This window comes from Myodes glareolus, chromosome 25, assembly GCF_982192425.1.
Source record: "Myodes glareolus chromosome 25, mMyoGla1.1, whole genome shotgun sequence".
NCBI lineage: Eukaryota > Metazoa > Chordata > Mammalia > Rodentia > Cricetidae > Myodes > Myodes glareolus.
The window spans coordinates 6829081-6848001 of NC_142050.1; the positions used below are offsets into that span (position 1 = coordinate 6829081).

Consider the following 18921-nt stretch of genomic DNA (forward strand, 5'->3'; position numbering starts at 1 on the left):
AGTGGAGTGCCACCCTTCAAATTACATTGCAGCTACAGACAAACACACAACCACAGAAACACAATAAAGCGAGGAGAAATAAATCACAGGGTACTCCAGAAAGCAGGAAAACAAGCAACTGGAGGCCTCAGGTTGAATGGATACAAAATGTAAGAGCAAACGTATCTTTAGAGGCCAGAAAATAACAAACACAAAACTTAGGACAGCATTTTCTCTGAGAAGAGCAGAGTGAGGCTTGGGAAAAATGCAGAGGTTAAACTTGCAATACCTGCAATCTTCTATTTATGGCTGAACAAGTAACTTAAACGCACATAGTGCAGACATTATTATCCACGTAAACAGGATCCATATTAGGAACGACAACAACTAGATGTGGTGGCTCACACCCAAACCCCAGTACTCAGGAGGCTGATGCTCCACGACGGCTGCAAGCTTGAGGCCAGCCTGGGCTACAAATAGATTCTCTTAAAGGGCTGGAGAGCTAGCTCAGTGGGAAGAGCCTGTTGCTCTTGCAGAGGACTCATGTCCTGTTCCCAGTACACAAATGGTGGTTCACAACCATCTGCAACCCCAGTTCTGGGGATCCCACACCCTCTTCTGACATCATGGGCATCAGGTGTGCATGTAGTACATATACATAAGCGCAAGAAAAATAGTTATAGAATAAATCTAAAACAATAACATTTAAAAAGAATGAAAACATCCTATAAAATCGTAATACTTCCTTTAATTTTCAATATTATTTAAAAATTTTATAAGCATCAAAATGTTTATGTAATAACTTTTAACTGAACCTACTTAAGATTCATTTTTATTATTTTAATTAACTATGTATTTTTCCATCATGTCAGTATGTGCATATGAGTACAAGTGCCTAAGGAGACAGAAGCATCAGATCCCCTGAACCTGGAGACACCTGGTGTGGGTGCTGAGAACTGAACTTAGGTGCTCCAAGAAAGCAGCAAGTGCTCTTAAGCACTGAACCATCTCTCCAGCCCCCAACCTTTTTTTTTTTTTTTCTTTAAATACAGGTCTCAATATAGAGCCCTAGATGGCCTAGAATCTAAGCTGGCCCTGAGCTCTGAAGAATGTGCTGTGTACCTGGCCTGCACCTGTTTTTATTGTTGGTGACAACAAAACAAAATAAACAGGGAAAGAACTATGACAGAGACAGGATCCCCAGGGCTCACTGGGCAGTGAACAGGAGAGCACCAGGTTCAGTGAAAACCCTGGAAAAGGGGATAACCTAGAGAGCCGGTGAAAACCACCCACAGACACCCAGCCTCTCCATGCAGCTCTCAGTCATTCTCACCTCTACTTCTTCTGTTACTAGAGCTCTACACCCGGCCGAGGATAGCAAAGACATCTGCTTATACAGGAAAGAGAAGAACAATCTACAAACTCAACAGACTCTGAACCTCTGACCGTTTAATTCGCTGCCCAAGAATTCTCCACCTTCATAAGCAGCACAAGATTCCGACTGTATGGGGAGGTCCTGATGAAGACCTTCCCAAATGCAGGGCAACACCAGTCAAGATCCTCAACTCAGCCAAGTCAGCCATTAACATACCAGACTCCAAGGATGACAGCAAGCTCTTCAGCACACAGGTCAGGCATCTGAAACTGTTCACTGTCGGCTAACTTTATTTCATTTAGAACAGTATCATCGTTGAGCTCAAGATTCTGGTAGAACACAGGAGAAACTATTTAGACCAAAAATTACATTTCGTTCATTCATGCAACATACCACTAAAGGAGATGACACCAATGTATGAGTTTTTGGAGGGAGGCTGGGGTACATTACTTTAATTTTGATTTACCTTGGAGGGCTCTTGTTTCTTTGGTTAGTTGTGTGTGTTGTATGTTTTTAAGGCAGGGTCTCACCATGTAAGCCTGGATTGCCAAAACTCACTAGGTAGACCAAGCTAGCCTTAAACTCGCAGGTTATCTGCTGCCTCAGCCTACTCAACTTTAAAGAAACTCAAACACACATTAACTTTTGTGTGCTTAGATTTGTGAATTAAATCTCTTTTTCAAAGGTACTGTTTGCCTAAAGACCAAACTGCAACGGGCAACCTAAAGTTTAATGAGGGGCTTGAACAGGACTGAGAAGAGAGAGGAGGAAATTAAAGATGCCTGCACTTACTATGCATTCACTGACTAGTGTTAATCACAGCAGCACATGCACTGGCTCGGCCACAGCTCCACACCCTTGAGGAAGTAAAGCCAGGTCCTGCAACCTCTCTCCTCTATTTATTCTTCTAGAACTAACAGCTGCCCCTTACTAAAGTTACCACAAAAGCAAACAGTGAACTTGGAACCCACCTGCATTCTCATCATAGGTTCTCCTCAGACCAAACTGAATGATGGTACCTCCTTGTCCCTCAGCCCTAGTCTCTCCCTTTGGCATTACTCTCAGAACATAATAGAAGTTTGGTATTCAGTCTACTTAAGGTAAATTTACTTATAGGTTCTAAAACAACACGTACTGAAACAGAGGCACTAAAGACATTGAAATCAATAAAAGGACAATGAAAAACGGTAGATGTGGAGCTGGAGAGATGACTCAACAGTGAAGAGCACAGGCTGCTCTTTCAAAGGAACCAGGTTCGATTCCCCACACCCACATGGCAGCTCACAACAATCTATAACTCAGTTCCAAGGAACCCAATTCCCTCTTTGGGTTTCTGTGATCACTACACACATGTGGTGCACAGATATATGTGCAGACAAAACACCATACACATAAAAGAAAAATAAATCTTTAAACAATTTAATTAGCATATAAAACTATAGGTATGGGAATCTCTGGAAAATGAAAACATGTTTGTGGTCCCCATGGAAGCAGTTGCACAGGCCTAGGAAGTCAAGCATTCAAGAATCTTAAATTCAGGCCACAAGAAAAGAACTCATTAGACATTCCAAAAAGCACACTGAAGCACCAACCAACCCAATAATGACAGAGTAGAAGGCAGATTGTAAAATAAGAGGAAAGGACTGCTTGCTGGTTTACGTATTTAGAAGAAGCCACAGAATTTTCAAGTCTCTGAATGTTAAATATTCACAGAAGACAAAAGTAAAGGGACTAATACTGAGCTGGGTATGGTGGCTTAAACCACAATCCTAGTATAGGAAGCAGAGGGAGCCCTGAGTGAGTGAAGTCCTGAGTATTGTTGACTTGCTGAGGGCTCCAAGGCCTCAGACCCATAGGAAACTGGCAATAAGGCCAGGACTAGAAGGAATGTCAAAGCTCTCCTCAGGAGTCCACGTGGAAGGTTAATGGACAATTGATGAGTGTGTACAGGGATTAGTAACCGCCCCTCCTGTTCCTGGAGATTCTGACAGAGACTTCCGACACAGACTAGCTAAGCACTCCCCAGGCCCGTGCTGTCCCTAATAAACATGCTGCAGTTCCAGGTCACAGAGGTAGGAGACGCCCGCCTGAACCCAGCTTTACTGTGTGTATGTCTGTATGTCTCTATTCCCTCAACACTCCTACACAGGGTTCCAGGACCCAAGCCTCTTGGGAGAGCAGGAACTAAAGGCCAACCTTGTCTATACAGCTAGAGACTGCTTCAAAAGGCAAAAAACAAACAGAGATAGCCTCTTTGTCTCTTTTATATGCCTAGGGGCATTGCGGCGGCACTGCTAACTCGTAACTGCTCCACTGTAAGGGAACTGTGCTGTGTGACTGTGGGCGCAGCGTGGCAGCCGTCTGACTGTGGGCGCAGCATGGCAGCCGTGTGACTGTGGGCGCAGCGTGGCAGCCGTCTGACTGTGGGTGCAGCGTGGCAGCCGTGTGACTGTGGGCGCAGCGTGGCAGCCGTCTGACTGTGGGCGCAGCGTGGCAGCCGTGTGACTGTGGGCGCAGCGTGGCAGCCGTCTGACTGTGGGTGCAGCGTGGCCCTTGTGTGACTGTGGGCACAGCGTAGCCTCTGTGTGACTGTGGGTGCAGCGTGGCCCTTGTGTGACTGTGGGTGCAGCGTGGCCTCTGTGTGACTGTGGGTGCAGCGTGGCCCTTGTGTGACTGTGGGTGCAGCGTGGCCCTTGTGTGACTGTGGGCACAGCGTAGCCTCTGTGTGACTGTGGGTGCAGCATGGCAGCCGTGTGACTGTGGGGGCAGCATGGCAGCCGTGTGACTGTGGGGGCAGCATGGCAGCCGTGTGACTGTGGGGGCAGCATGGCAGCCCTGTGACTGTGGGGGCAGCATGGCAGCCGTGTAACTGTGGGTGCAGGTGGCCTCTGTGTGACTGTGGGTGCAGCGTGGCCCTTGTGTGACTGTGGGCACAGCGTAGCCTCTGTGTGACTGTGGGCGCAGCGTGGCCCCTGGGTGACTGTGGGTGCAGCGTGGCCCCTGGGTGACTGTGGGCGCAGCGTGGCCCCTGGGTGACTGTGGGTGCAGCGTGGCCCTTGTGTGACTGTGGGCACAGCGTGGCCCCTGGGTGACTGTGGGTGCAGGTGGCCTCTGTGTGACTGTGGGCGCAGCGTGGCCCCTGGGTGACTGTGGGTGCAGCGTGGCCCTTGTGTGACTGTGGGTGCGGCGTGGCCCCTGTGTGACGGTGGGCGCAGCGTGGCCTCTGTGTGATGGTGGGCGCAGCGTGGCCTCTGTGTGACTGTGGGTGCAGCGTGGCCTCTGTGTAACTGAAAATTTTAAGAGAAAGATACTGATAATTTTTACCTGAAAACAGGGACAAGGAACTTACAAGGGTTCTCATCCACTCAGAGCTTCTGTGAGAGTCACCTACTGACTATGCTGTTCAACTGCACAATTCAGATCAACCTACCTTGGTAAGGTATTCCTGGGGGGTGGGTGCTGGGCTGAACTCATGACTGGAAGGGGCGTCCTCTTCTCTTCTGACGTCTAGAATCAGCTGTGCCACATAATTTTCCTGGAATCGTGTCCTTTTTCCCAACGCTCCTGAAAATTAAAATACAATCCTCCATGTGGATCCGGCAGTCAGACTTAGAGTCCGACGGCGATGACTAATATTTCCAGAGTGCTAAAGGTTTTCTCCATCCACACGAGAAACTAGAGGCCCAGTGATGTTCAAGGACTCCCTGAAGCCAAGGAACCATGGTGCCAAGGCTCAACCCCAGGACTTGACACTAGACTCTCAATCCCTACTTTTGCTCATTTTTAGTCTCTTCTGAGTAAATAACCGATTAAGTACTGTGGCTAGAATTCACATATACACTCACATACATACATACATACATACATGCATACATACAGAATGTGTATGTGAATAATGTACATGGGAAGACAGAGGCTGAACACTTGTCCTCACACGCTCAGGATCCCCGCTCTAAAGCCTACATTTAGCCAGGGCCTGAGCTTCTACGGCCCAGGCGCATACTCCGTCTGGCTCCACGTGACACAAACAGCTTTTCCTTATGTCTCGGACAGCACATGCGTATTTTCAGACAGCTCTGCAGAGAAGCAAGGTGTCCACATCCACTGTCTGGAAATGTGCGATGGCGAAGACCAGCCTGAGAAACCAGCTTCCCGTACTGCGATGACTCTGACCATGAGTGCCTGTCAACCCTGGGAACACACACATCAAGATGGCTACCTAAGTGGCTTAACAGTTTACTTTTTATAGAAACTCTACAGCTGAGTGAGAAAAAAAAATCATAATCTGGGTCTCATTTCTTTTTATGTGGAAACACACTTCTATTTTTAAGTTCTTCATCTCAACTTTGGGAAAAAAAATAAAAAACTGTAATAGCTATTAAATACACCACCAGTTAAAGCTGAATATACAAAGCACTGTGTCATTAATATTTAAATAGTCCCCCCAAAGCCTCCCAAAACAAAAATATTTGAAAAAAAATTCTCTGAAATGAACCTCAATTTCAACTACATTTTCAAATACAGACAAGACTCCAAATTATTCATGGTATTGTTCCAAAACCTATAAGCCAGATATCAAATAACTTTTCTCACACGAACACTGTAATAAAAGAAGGCTAAGATTCCATAAAGCCATATTTGACTCACAGTACAGCTAGAATATTTTATCAATTAGCATTGACTCAATAAGAAGCACAGAACACTGGGGCTGAGAAAAGGTCTAGGAAATGATCCAGGCCTAGCATGGGATAAAAGTGTCAGTCACTGAATACACAGGCAGGTGTCACAGCCTGGGATGCTCAGCCTGGCCCCCTAAACTGGTGATGTCTGGCCCCATTAGTTCATTCATACTGAAGGGCTAACTATACTGTACAGATTAGGGAGGGAGCAGTACATGGCACTCAGAAGAGACAACAGCAGATTTAGGAGAACTTCTGTAATGCACTGAAGCTACACCTACGAAAAGCCCCTTGGAAACACAACATGCAATCCAACAAAGCAGGACAGAAACAACACAACGTTTTAACAAGAATGGGCAATGCATGGAGCGGGACCAAATTAGGGAGTCAGGAGAGCTCTCTGGAGGTTTATGCCAAAACCAAATGATTCAAGGTCCATTTATTTACTGCCTGGCTGTTACTACTACCGAATATTTAACTAGTTTAGAACAAGAAATGGACTCTATGACAAAAATGTAACTCCAAATTTGTTTGAAATATAAACTCTAAATAAAATCTTTTAAATGTACTGTCAAATAAAAAAATAGGTAGGCTCTAAAAAAATGAAATACTAGACTAAGTATGACAGAGCATCCCAAATGCCAACACCAAAGAGACTAAGACAACAGTACCAGGAATTCAAGGCCTGCCTGGGCAACATAGAGAAAATCTGGGATCTAAATAAAATCGACATAAGAAATAATAATAATCAAGAAGAATGGAGAGATGGCTCAGCCAATAAAGGCTACGCCTCACAACCAAAAGGACAAAAAAAAAAAAAAGATCAAAAGCCAAAATGCAATACAAACTGCCAACATACATACTAATGTAATACACACATTCGATTCATACTAGCATACATACATACATTCAATTACCCATGAAAAGTAAAGTCTTACCTGTCAGATTAACCTGTAACTTGCTGATGTCTTTAGCAGTACTGAATCGGTATTTTGCTTCTTTATATTCATAATAATATAAAAATACATATGCACTTTCCAGATGGAATTGAATAGCTAAAAGTCGACCTGAATCGCCTTTAAATAAATTCTCTAGTTTCATCACTGTGAGACAAAACATGAAACATTAAAAATTAGGATGAGTAAAACAGAGTTCCAAAATATTGAAGTATGTATAGTTTAAGTTAAAATTTTGAAGAACTTTAAACACATAAAAGAACACAAATACAAAAGCAGCTAACAGCCAGCATTCTCTAAGCACTTATATGCTCCAAAGATGCAGCTATACTTTATACACATTGCCTTCTGCACCGACACACTCAGTCCTGCAGATGCCGTTCACAGCACGGATCCTTCCCAGGTGCCTGTCTTAACCATCTTATAAAAACATGGCCAGAAACATAGGAACACAAGACGCTGATACAAATGCCAAACCAAACCTGTATATTCAACACCATGAAAAATCTGAAAAAAGGGAGATTGGTTGAGTTCATTTCATAGAAAATATAGATTTTCTTCCTTAAGAAACATGTATGTGTGTGAAAATGAATATCAAATAGGCTCCTGCACATACATCACACACACACAGGCAGACATGGAAACTAATTACTTAATGTAACACAATTTTTTAAAATTTTAAAATAAAGGAAGGAAAATAATCTAACAACAAAGCATCTGAGATAAAATGATCATCAAAAATAACTATATATACTAAAGAATATAATACTGTTACACACACCAGGGTTTACGATTGCTCATATAGCAGGGTGTTCATCCAACTGGTACCCCAGAACAGTATTCTCTACTACAACATCCCTGACAAGCTGGTCTTTAAGCTATTTTTAGTAATGGCTTTTCAGCTTTTGACAAAGCAGTCTATGAGAATGAATGAGAAACGAAAGGGTGGGAAGTATGCCTCAAGCATCCTAACATTGGGGTTGAATTTCTCAAGCTGAGAGAGAAATCACACTAAACAGTTATTTCTCTTAGCACTGGGTACTTTCAGTGAGTGTGTAAGTTCTCACAATGCTGCCTTTGAGGAGGATGCTATCTCCACTTAAATCAGTACAGTACGGAGCAGAGCACTCAACAGAGCTCCAAGGCAGGGTGCCTGTCTAGCACCCTAACAGCTCAGCCAGCTCACTGACTGACTGGCCACCTCGGCTGTTCCACAGCAAAGCCAGCAACACTGTTTGACCAATAGCTTAAGCATATTTCTGGCTAAATCGTATCTTAAATTAACCCATCTCCATTAATGTATGTATCACCACAAGGCTGTGGCTTACCTGGTAAAGTTCCAGCATCTGTCTCTGGCAGGGCTACATGGCTTCTCTCTGACTGCACCTTCTTTCTCCCAGCATTCAGTTTTGCTTTCCCTGCCTAGTTCTATTCAGCTAGCCACTGGCAGAAACAGCTTCTTTATTCATTAACCAATAAAAGCAACATATATACAGAAAGACTTCCCACAGCACTTGTGATTTTACCTATGGCAAATAGATTCACCTGATGATGAAGACAGCTCCCCAAGCTGCCCCGTCCTGTCCTGCACAGTGCTGGACTTCCACTGCCCACCAGACCTCCTCTGCTCTAGCCACAATGACTTTCCTTTGGACCCTCAGGCCAATTACACTCTCTCGGGTCTCTGAGCCTTTATGGTTTGCCAATGTACCAGTTTCTGCACCAGTGGTAAAACAGTTGTCTATCAAGTCTATCCCATCATCCTCACACAAAAAGACAGAATCTCCTGTAGTTCAAGTTGGCCTCAAACTCTTGACATAGTTAAGAATGATCCTGAACTCTTTCGACTCCTTATCTTCCCTCCTCACCTCTCAAATGCTGGAACTACAGGCTTCTGATGTGCTGGGGACTAGACAGACGCTGGGGAAGCACTCTACCAACCGAGCTACATCTCCAACCCCACTAGACAATCTTTACCTGATTCTACCATAACTCTAGAATCTAGCTGTAGCACTTCTAAAAAACTCTGAAAACAAGTGGATTTTGCAACTTACTGGGGGAGGGGGGTTGACTTCACCTGGCAGCAAAATTTTATGATTGAGAAGACGGAACTAAACTTCCAGATGATACCAAAGGGCAGAACAAGGGATAGGTGCAAATTTGATAATTTGCTACTTATGGAAACCAGGTCCTGCCTCCATCACTCAACCTATCTACCTTCTAGGATCAAAATTTGGCAGTAAAAGAAGGGAAAGAGTCCAAAGGCTTCATGTCCATCAACAGAGGACTAGGTGAATGAACTATTCACATATTACAATCCTACAAGTAAACAGTAAAGGGATTCGCAAGTCAGGTACAGTGGTGCGTATCTATAGTCCCAACTACTCAGGAGGTTGAGGTAGGAGGATCACATGAACACAGGGGCTCAAGACCAACCAGGGTGACACAAGAGAAACTGTGTCCACAGGGGACAACGACTATAAGTGAAAACTTAAAAAGCATTACCTAACAGTAACAGTAAAAAGCATTAAATAGCAGTAATTTGGAACCTATCATAGCTAGTGCTCAAAAAGACACTTAGTCTGAATAAGGCCTTCTGAAGGCGATCCTAACAAGCCAGAAACACAATGTTCCCAAATTCTAACTCCTACCTCCCTGCTCAACCCCTTCACCCGACATCTTCATTCTGCTCTAGCCATTCTAGATACTGGCACTGTCAACCCCACAACAATGCTTCAAGTCTGTGGCCCTTGGTACACACACTGCCCTCCTAACACTCCTACTTGTGCTTCAAGATCTCGTCCTATTATCGACTACTGGATAAAACTTCTGACATCATACGTTCAAGCTAATCACATCGTCTAGCTTGTGTTTTCTTTGCTCTTTATTGCCCTTGTTGCCCCACTAGTATTTCAGACCCTAACTCACTGAGTTCACAGGTATCCACAGTATATAACACAACAATCATTCAAACAGGTCTTTTTAGGTTTGGAGATACAGCTTGGGAGTTAAGACAGAACGCTAGCCTGCAGAGGACCTGGGTGCAGGGCACGGTGCTTTGAGCATAAATGCAGCACTCAGAAGACTGAAACAAGAGGATCACACAGAGTTCTGGGCCAGCCTGATCTTCACAGTAAGCTTGAGGCCATCTGAACTACAATACAAGATGCCACCTTTAATTCTTTTTAAATCCACTTATATTATACCCACTTCTCAATGACCCTCAGCTCCACCTCATGGAGTTATAAGAGAGACACTAATTAACATAGCTAAAAACTCGGAGCTGTACTTGGTGTGGTATGCAGAGAGAAACATTAGTTGTACATTACTGGTTACCAAAATACGAACCAGAAATTTCCTGGAGAAAAGCAGTGGGAACAGAGACAGGGTTTGAAGCTGGGAAGCCCAGGTCTTCGTTCTGTTACTGAAGCAACTCCCTGAGACTTGACTCTCTCAAATGACTTAGCTGCACAAGATGATCTCTACAGGGTCTTTCCAAAACAAAGATCTCAGACAAGGCTAATTGGTGCAAAAATGGAAAGAAAGAAAAATTTGAAACCCTTGGGGAAGAACTAACGAGATTCAAGAAGCAGTTAGAGATACAATGAAAGACACTGAGACAACTGTGAGAAGATGTCAACTCTGGAAGACTCAGGCTTAAATAAAAGAGGAGCAAGATGATCCAATAGACAGACATTTATTATTTTAATACTATGCAAGTTCTCTGTGGAAATTCATATCCATGACCTTCTGGACAAAATGTCAACCAGTACAAATAAAACATGAACTAAACCCAAAATCTCTTCCCATGAGATTTTTTTAATGCTGTACTAAAATGATATATATTTAATAACATTCATTCCAAATTATCAAAAAAAATTTAATCACTGAATACATCAGTCTTTGGCTGTGAGAACAATCTAACCCAGGGTCATATAGCTGCTGGGAGAAGACACTCTAGAACTTGCTCTCAAAATATTTTCACCTGTTTCGTCTTAGGCAGTGACTTCATGAGTTCATCTTCAAATTGTAATATTCCACCGCACGCCCTGCATGCCATGCATTTTCAGTATCTGAGCCAAAAACAGTCGTGGGCCCATAAATGGTCTCTATGAAACTATGGTACCATTTAATACAACACCCCAAAGAATGCCCGATGCTGAACTGAGGAACACGTTTTTCAAGATTCCAACCTACTCCTTTCATAAATGTGATAGGCCCAGCAAATTGAAGCTGTCGCTACAATAGGCTCTATTTCACTAACGCAACATTCCTGGACAAGAGTAAGACAATCTTAGCTGTTCACAGAACCCTTGGCTTATGTCTCACAGGCTGAAAAAAACTACTGTCAATTTTAAATGGTCCTTCAAGGGCAATATTTCAAATATAATTATCTTCCTCAGGACATTGAACATGGTATCTCAGCTGTAACTGGCTGGGTCAGATCCTAAAATAAAATATCTTTTAAATAAAATAACTTATGAAATATTACAGAACAATTTAGACATAGCTATAATGTCTATGCCAAGCCATTAGATCAAGTAAGAAATGTTGATTACCCAGGACCATCTTGTAGAATATTATTTTAACGATGCAAAGATGTGCTACATTTGTTTATGCACAGACTATCACTATAGCTGTCTTGTATGTTACTTTTGTTTATGCTGCATTAGTTTAATTATAAAAAAATGTGAGTAGTCAGTCCTGCTGTAGCAGCTGAAGAAGGAGAAGCTCCTCTTGTGCTGTTCTGTTGTGCCCCTAAATGATGTCCTCCAGCAGCGGACCCAGAGTGACACAGTAAAAACAAAAGTGCTATCCACAGTGGATTAACTTCAGAACCACCAAGCCAATCTTTCATAATATGGCTATTGCCAACTTCAGTCAAAAACCTAAGAATAGGAGCGACTAGGTCTGCTGTAATGGGCATCTTATTACAATGTTGTGGAACATGATACCGCCTAAGTTTGTCCTGGGAATTATCCATTAACTGAGCAATGCTTTCTGAGGAGGAAATGTGGCTAAAACAAAACCTAGCCAGACTCCTCACAAGAAGGGAGGGCAACCCAGAATCTAGTAACTGTTTAATAGCTTCTGGAGACTGAGAAGAGGAAGCAAGAGTTGCCAAGTGGGATTCAGTTAGTGCAAGAGGTGCTTCCGCATTTTTGGAGTCATCAGTCAATGATGAAGTAAGATCTTGCTTCTTGCTATCATCTGTCATGGACAGTCTATGATGACACCGCACTGGAGGAGGGGTAATTCCCATCCAGTCCATGAGCAAGGAAAAGTAATCTGGGTGTATTTGGCACATGGAGCAAGTAGACTGTCAACAGCTTTCTTCAAAACCATGTTGCATGGAAGAGACATCGACCAATTAAAAAGTAGCCTAGAGAAGGAAAAGATACCATATGAATTTGTTTATAGAAAAACATTCATTGCTGGAAATACTTCTACTGGGATTAAATATTATGATAAAAATATAGTTTACTTACAATTTCTAACTCTCCTCCCATTCGCACTCCTTTTCTTTGAGAAAGGGTCTCGTTGCTTTTCCTCAACTATCCTGGAACTAGGTACACTACCTTTCTGTCTTGCAGTGGGCAACCATCATCTCTGCCAATCTCCAACTTTCTTCTTATATTTTCCATCCATAATGTATGTTAAAGAAAAATTTAGCTGATAAAAAGATTTGCAAGCAAGAATAACATAAAGCACTCTAGAACACCTACACAAAGATTTTTGATTTGATGATAAACTAACAATATTGCTAATCAATTTTAAAACAAGAAAGGCTGGGAGTATAGCTCAGTAGTACAGCATGTCAATTCCCAGCATGGGAGAAAATAAAATGAGTTATCTCATTTATACTTTTGTACTACTTTAGTATTATTTTCAAATTATTATTATCACCATTTGTTGGACCACAGTTCAAAAAAAGAAGTCGTTTGAGAATTCTGAGTGCTTGGGAGAAAACTCCAAGAAACTCTTGACTTGTGACCTCAGTTTCTTCCAAAACAGAATTAGTCTTGAAATGCGTTGCCGTGCTCTTCTCGGGTGTAATGGACAGAAATTAAGTTTACTTCAGCTGTTACTATTCAGATGTTGGTATGAAAAACAAGCTTTTGCCATGTGTGCTAAGAAGAGTTACTTGAGTAAAGTGACATAGAGTATATAAATTGTCTGATGCTCTGAATAAAGCTGGCTATTATGAAACTTTAATCTACCTCATTTTTAAGATCCATTCTCCCGGGTTCTACCACCTTTAGAGTGGAAAACAACTACTGAACCACTGAAACAAACAAAACACTCTGCCTATCAAGTGAAAACCAAAAATAATCTAGCTCCCCAGGGAAGAGGGTAGGGTAGCACTCAAGACTTACTCAAACAGCTCTCGGTCGAGCAATGCTGGCAAATCATACTCTACAAGCAATTCATAACTGTGCCAAAGAATGGCTGCTACACAGTGTAGATGAGGGGGGATGGCGTGAGAAGACCATATTCAACAGCGGATGAGCTTGGGCACACATAGTTCATCTTGCCACTTCTCAATGCAGCCATTTTTGCAGAGTCACTGACCCATTTTAACAAGGCCTGAATTCTAGAAAGAAAGAAAGAGAGAGAGAGAGAGAGAGAGAGAGAGAGAGAGAGAGAAAAGTAATGCTACAACTGATATTTGAAATAAACATGGCAACTAGTACAGGAAAGGCAAAATTTTTAGCTCAAAAGCAATCAAAATATGTCTAAACATACAGAATCTACATTTAACCTCCACTATATAAAACACATAAATAGATATTGATATATAATATTTGTTTTAACTTTTATGAGGCCTTCCCAATGAAGAGTATTAAATCCAATTCAATACAGCATGTTTGTGATTAAAAGAAAAATAGTACCAACATCTACCTGTCTTTAGTTCCAGGATCCTGAGTTGTCCCAAGCTGGTAAAGAATATCTATTGTAGAATCAGAGGAAAGTCCATTCAGCCTTCCAAAAAGTAAAGGATTATTCAAATCTAAGTAAAGGGGAGGGGGGATTTTTTTAATTAGCCAACTTAAAATGAATAATATGCTTACAATTTTAAGTCATTAATTAAATGGCAGTTATAAATTATAAGAAAACAGTTCAAAAGTAACAAAGCTTTAAGAGAAATTCATTTCAGAAAGATAATTACAAACACTATGTAGTTCAGGTATGATTATTGTGTAGGTGAGTAAAAATTATAAGGGCAAAGTCAATAGTCACCTGTAGGATCATTGCCTGATGCTGCACAATTTCTTAGGAGAATGTCTACAAGCTTCAGGCCACTTCTAGTGGACTGCAATCCAATCTTTACAAGCACAACCTCAATGTTGGGTGAATGCATTCCACAGTATGGTGACATCAATAAGGCAGCACAAGTCTGTAGCAGATTGGCAGTAGGGGCAGCTGCACTAGCCATCATTCCCTCTAGATCACTTATATGAGTAAGGCAATGATGTAAAACCGTAACCATCCAATGCTGAAATACAAAATTCAAAAGTATACGTATATTAACATAAGTACCTTAATTATTGCAAGAATAAAACAGAATTTATCTTTAAAATGTTCTGAAATGCTGAAAACACAGTACTGCTCACTGTCCCTTGTATGAGTGAAATGATACTCTTACTAACTGACATTGATCAATCACAATAAAGATTGGGTTCACTGTTGCAAGTACTTGGGAATTCCTAAAGCAAGGAACTGAAACCTAGAAAAACAAACATAACTACACACAACAAGGGTCAACTCACAGACTAAATACACATGCACCTCAACTTACTGTTTCATTGCTATACCCCACAAAATATTTCATTACACCTCAGAGAACTAGGAATTATATAAGCACCCACAGAACAACTTATGATCTAACATAGAAAATGTATCACAGAACAAATACTTTCTTTCCTTTTTTTTTTTTTTTTGAGAGAAACTCTCTGTGTAGCCCCAGCTGTCCTGTAACTCATTCTGTAGTCCAGGCTAGCCTTGAACTCACAGAGATCTTTTAAAAGAAAGAAATAAAAAACATACCTTCTTTTGGAAACTTGATCTTCAGATGGAAGAAAGGGATTATTAACTGTGGCTGAGGACGTGGTCCCAAAAGCAGTGAGGCCTAATAATTTAATCTACGAAAGACCTAGTGTGCTGGCATCCCGAGGACGATGTAGTCTGAGGCAGATGGCAGAAGCTACCTCAGCTTTGACAAGCTGAATTTTTATGTAAGTGAGACCACTTGTGACAACAGGAGATGACAGAGGTAGCATATTAACCCCATCTGCACTTACTTCAACAGACACTGAGGATGGGCAGGCTACAGAAAGAAAGAAATGAATATTCACAAACACGGACAGACACACAAAAGTAAACTAGATGATACACTCTAAAACTCCACTAATTTGGTAGCTTCCAGGTATATACACTATAAACTTACTAAAATATTATATAGAACAAATAATAACTTGCCACAAAGATTCATCATAATATTAGATATTTTTAATATAACCTTCAGTAATTAAAATAATCACAAATACTAAAATATTCACCTAAGGAAATAGTAACTGTGGATTTCGATACACACATTAATTGATACTCCTAAAAGGCAAAATATTCCAACCTAACAACAATTACTTATTATTCCCGTTCTACCAAAGCTGTCATGAACACTATATTAAGTTAATGTTAAGATTACCTATTTAAAATAATTTGAGAATAACAGAATATGGTTCAAGACTTCATACTGCAATTTGCAACACTGTTTAAATTCACAAGTTAATTTTAAAACTGGTTTCACCTTTAATTTTGTTTGCACTTTAAACCAGTACCAGACAGTCTTAAATGTTAAAAGTAAATCAATTCTGGTTATTTAAGGAATCCCAGTGAGGTAACAACTGGCAACTCCCACAGGGTTATTATTACCCACACCATAGAACTATAGAGGAAACATATCTATCAAAAAAAATCTTGAAAATTGGTTGTTTTTAATTCCAATGATAAACACACTAAGTATAATTTTATTAGCTGCCAATTAAATGTCACACACTAAGGATTAGAGAAATTTCAAAAACTTTGTAAACTATAACTTAAGAAACTATTAGCTATATTTATTTACAGGAGTAAGAGATCAAAAATACGAGAAAGTCCCACCACTACTTAATAAGTTTATTCAATTTTTTTATTGGAACACATACATTAAATCTCTGCCCTAATCCAACAGTAACTGTTTGTTAAGCATGTATAAATATCTGCTCTCCCCACTGACGTTGTACTTGTTTTCCTCATTTCCACATGTGAAATCTATCCACATTTACACAACCAATCTATTCCCAAATAAAAGCGCTTTCATTTCAGACTCACCTAACTGAACTTTAGTTCACTGTAGAAGAAGGGAAGTTAAGAAAGAATGCTAGAGATTGAAGCCAGAGCCTAATAGGAAAATGTCCCATCAATGAATTACATCACTAGATCATTTCACTGTTTTTAACCTTAAAACTAGGTTCCCCTAAGTTGCTTGCTCATTGTGATGCCCAAGCAGACCCTGAACTTTAAATCCTACTAAGCCTAAATAAATAGAGATAAGAACCTATGTTACTCCGTAAAGTAGTACTTTGTCTTTTAAATGATGTACTTATTGCCTGTATATATTGCATATAGTCATTGTACTTATAGTATATAAGTTTTCTTATATTAATTATAGCCTTCATTTTTTATTATAAACAAAAAAGGAAAATGTAGTGATATTTCATTAGTATTTTAACAAATAAGGCTTGCCTAATTTACTATCAGAGTAAAACAGGCCTACTGGTCTGTTAGGGGCTACAGACCCCTGGCTCCTCGACATTTTCGCCTGCTGGAGTGAACTGAGCAAAACACCTGTGCCTGCAGCGGCTCTGAGCACGAGGCCTGCAGCTGAAAAATACCGAGAGCATGGCTATTAGTTAAGGATTTCTATATCAGATTCCCTGGAGAACAATAAATTTGGCTCTCTTGTATCAAGGATGAGCTGTGTCCCCGTGTCTGTCTGTCTGTGCATTTGTTTTTAAGTCTCCAGCTTTGTTTCTGGCTCGCATACCATTGGGTAGTGTGGACGTTACACTGGTCAGCCTTACAGACCAGGCAGTAGTGACACACAACTTTAAGCCCAGTAGCCACTCTAGTTTGTCACAGAAACTGGGCGATAGTGGTGTGCGCCTTTATTCCCAGTCCTAGAGAAGAATATAAAACAAGAGATGACAGCTCTCAAACACGGTCTCATTCTGAGATTCCTGGAGGCAGAATTGCCATTTTGTACTGAGGTAGAAGTAACAGCCAGAGGCTGTCTGTTTGGCTTGTCTAAACTTCAGGTTGAACTCCAATCTGTCTCTGGGTTTTTGTTAATTGTGCTACATTTTTTGACCTGCTAAAGTAAGGGTTTAGACTATATTATTCTTTCAGAGTTGTTTTATTTTATCTGGTAATGCAGGCTAGCCCAAGCTTAAAACTCACCTACATCACACTCCCCTGAGATTAAATTATAGGCACATGACATTATGCCTGACTTTCGCCTTATATTAGCTATATGTGATTGGAGAATAATAACTAAATGAGTCTACCTTTCAGATAAAAATATTCTTTCAAACACAATAACAATCTATGAACTCTCCCAGAGTTTCCATACAATTGCGTGACACTGGGTAACAATGAGAAGCAAATCAATGTAACAGTCTTAATATAAGAATCTAAGTGACACAAAGTGAAAAAAACAGTATCAAGTACTATTAATGAATACACTACAGAGTTCTGTCTCTACCTAATCTGAAACAAATTTTTCCAAATATTTTAAAGAATTTACTTTAAAATATTTTGATAAAGTATATCTAATTAACAACCAAATGAACTAAACAATAATGCAAAAAAGACATCATTCCACTTAATAAGAAATTACTTACTTGGTGATAATTTAAAATAATCCACTCAAAACTGATTAAATACACATACAGCCTAAAATCAAATGTGGCTATATAGTGGCTTGCTCAATAGTACTTTCCATTTCACCTGTTTCTAAATTAGTGTTATTCTCATGATGCATCATAGTACTCACTTGCAAGAGATGCAAGGTGAGGTTGGATATGTATCTCCTTAAGCAACACTGCTGAAGGCAGGTGGACAGTAAGGTCACACCAAGCCTCCTCTGGGAGAAAGATGTAGGACCAAGCAGCAGAACGAGCCCTTCGATGGGGTGGTGTGGCTTGCAAAAGCACCTCAGCTGGTTGGGCAGTAGGACTACTAGATGTGATTGTACCTATAAAAAACCAATTTAATTAACATATAAACTTGTGAAAAGATACAGCAAGACATTGAGAAATACTCAGGTAGTAGGAATATTAAACTACAAAAAGAACAGAAACATCTGGTGGAATTGCAACACTTACAGTCACCAAGCATGACTATCCAAGTATTCCCAATAGTGAGACTGACAGGGTGACAAGTTCATTATTCAGATGACAAACGATTGCTAGTGCAATCATTTAATTTAAGAAGCAAGCTCTAAGCCAGGCAATGGAGGCACATGCCTTTAATCCAGTACTCAGGAGGCAGAGGCAGGTGGATCTCTGTGAGTTCGAGGCCAGCCTGGTCTACAAGAGCTAGTTTCAGGACAGCTAGGGCTACACAGAGAAACCCTGTCTCAAAAAACAAAACAAACAAATAAACAAACAAAAAACAAAAAGAACTCTCCCCCCCTCCAAAAAACCCACCAAGTCTGTCCACAATACTTTTTACCATGAAAGTAACGATCTTTATTTCACAAGTGTTCATCTTAATGAAACAGCATTAAGAAAAGCATGAAAAGAAAATGCAGTATAAAGGAATACATATCTAAAATAAGTTTTTAAAACATTAATATTTAAGTCCTTTAAAGCTGATTAACATTTAGAGA

General features: G+C 40.8%; 2 protein-coding genes across 2 annotated transcripts in view; both read right to left on the reverse strand.

Moving 5' to 3' along the window:
* Positions 1 to 1554: 1554 nt before the first annotated feature.
* LOC148117816 (tetratricopeptide repeat protein 27-like) lies at positions 1555 to 9668 on the reverse strand. Its single transcript, XM_087901622.1, has 4 exons — positions 9641 to 9668; positions 6972 to 7136; positions 4785 to 4918; positions 1555 to 1683 (listed from the first exon to the last, which is right to left on the reverse strand). The coding sequence occupies exons 1-4, from the start codon at positions 9666 to 9668 to the stop codon at positions 1555 to 1557; spliced, it is 456 nt and encodes a 151-aa protein (XP_087757748.1).
* Positions 9669 to 10692: 1024 nt separating this feature from the next.
* The window catches only part of LOC148117817 (dual E2 ubiquitin-conjugating enzyme/E3 ubiquitin-protein ligase BIRC6-like), a 61477-nt gene continuing 53248 nt past the window's right edge, over positions 10693 to 18921 (reverse strand). The window contains 9 exon segments of the mRNA XM_087901623.1: positions 10693 to 12305; positions 12308 to 12372; positions 13367 to 13460; positions 13463 to 13584; positions 13893 to 14001; positions 14232 to 14471; positions 14474 to 14487; positions 15039 to 15318; positions 18085 to 18285. Of these exon segments, the coding sequence (XP_087757749.1) occupies positions 11668 to 12305; positions 12308 to 12372; positions 13367 to 13460; positions 13463 to 13584; positions 13893 to 14001; positions 14232 to 14471; positions 14474 to 14487; positions 15039 to 15318; positions 18085 to 18285 (1763 nt within the window). The 3' untranslated portion in view covers positions 10693 to 11667.

Excerpts from the sequence above, each read along its gene's own strand:
- LOC148117816 (XM_087901622.1), bottom strand. The coding sequence starts at position 9,668 with ATGTCGGGTGAAGGGGTTGAGCAGGGAG. Across the intron at positions 7,137-9,640 it reads TGAAGGGGTTGAGCAGGGAG|TGATGAAACTAGAGAATTTA; the intron begins GTAGGAGTTAGA and ends TTTGTCTCACAG. Across the intron at positions 1,684-4,784 it reads CCCAGGAATACCTTACCAAG|AATCTTGAGCTCAACGATGA; the intron begins GTAGGTTGATCT and ends GTGTTCTACCAG.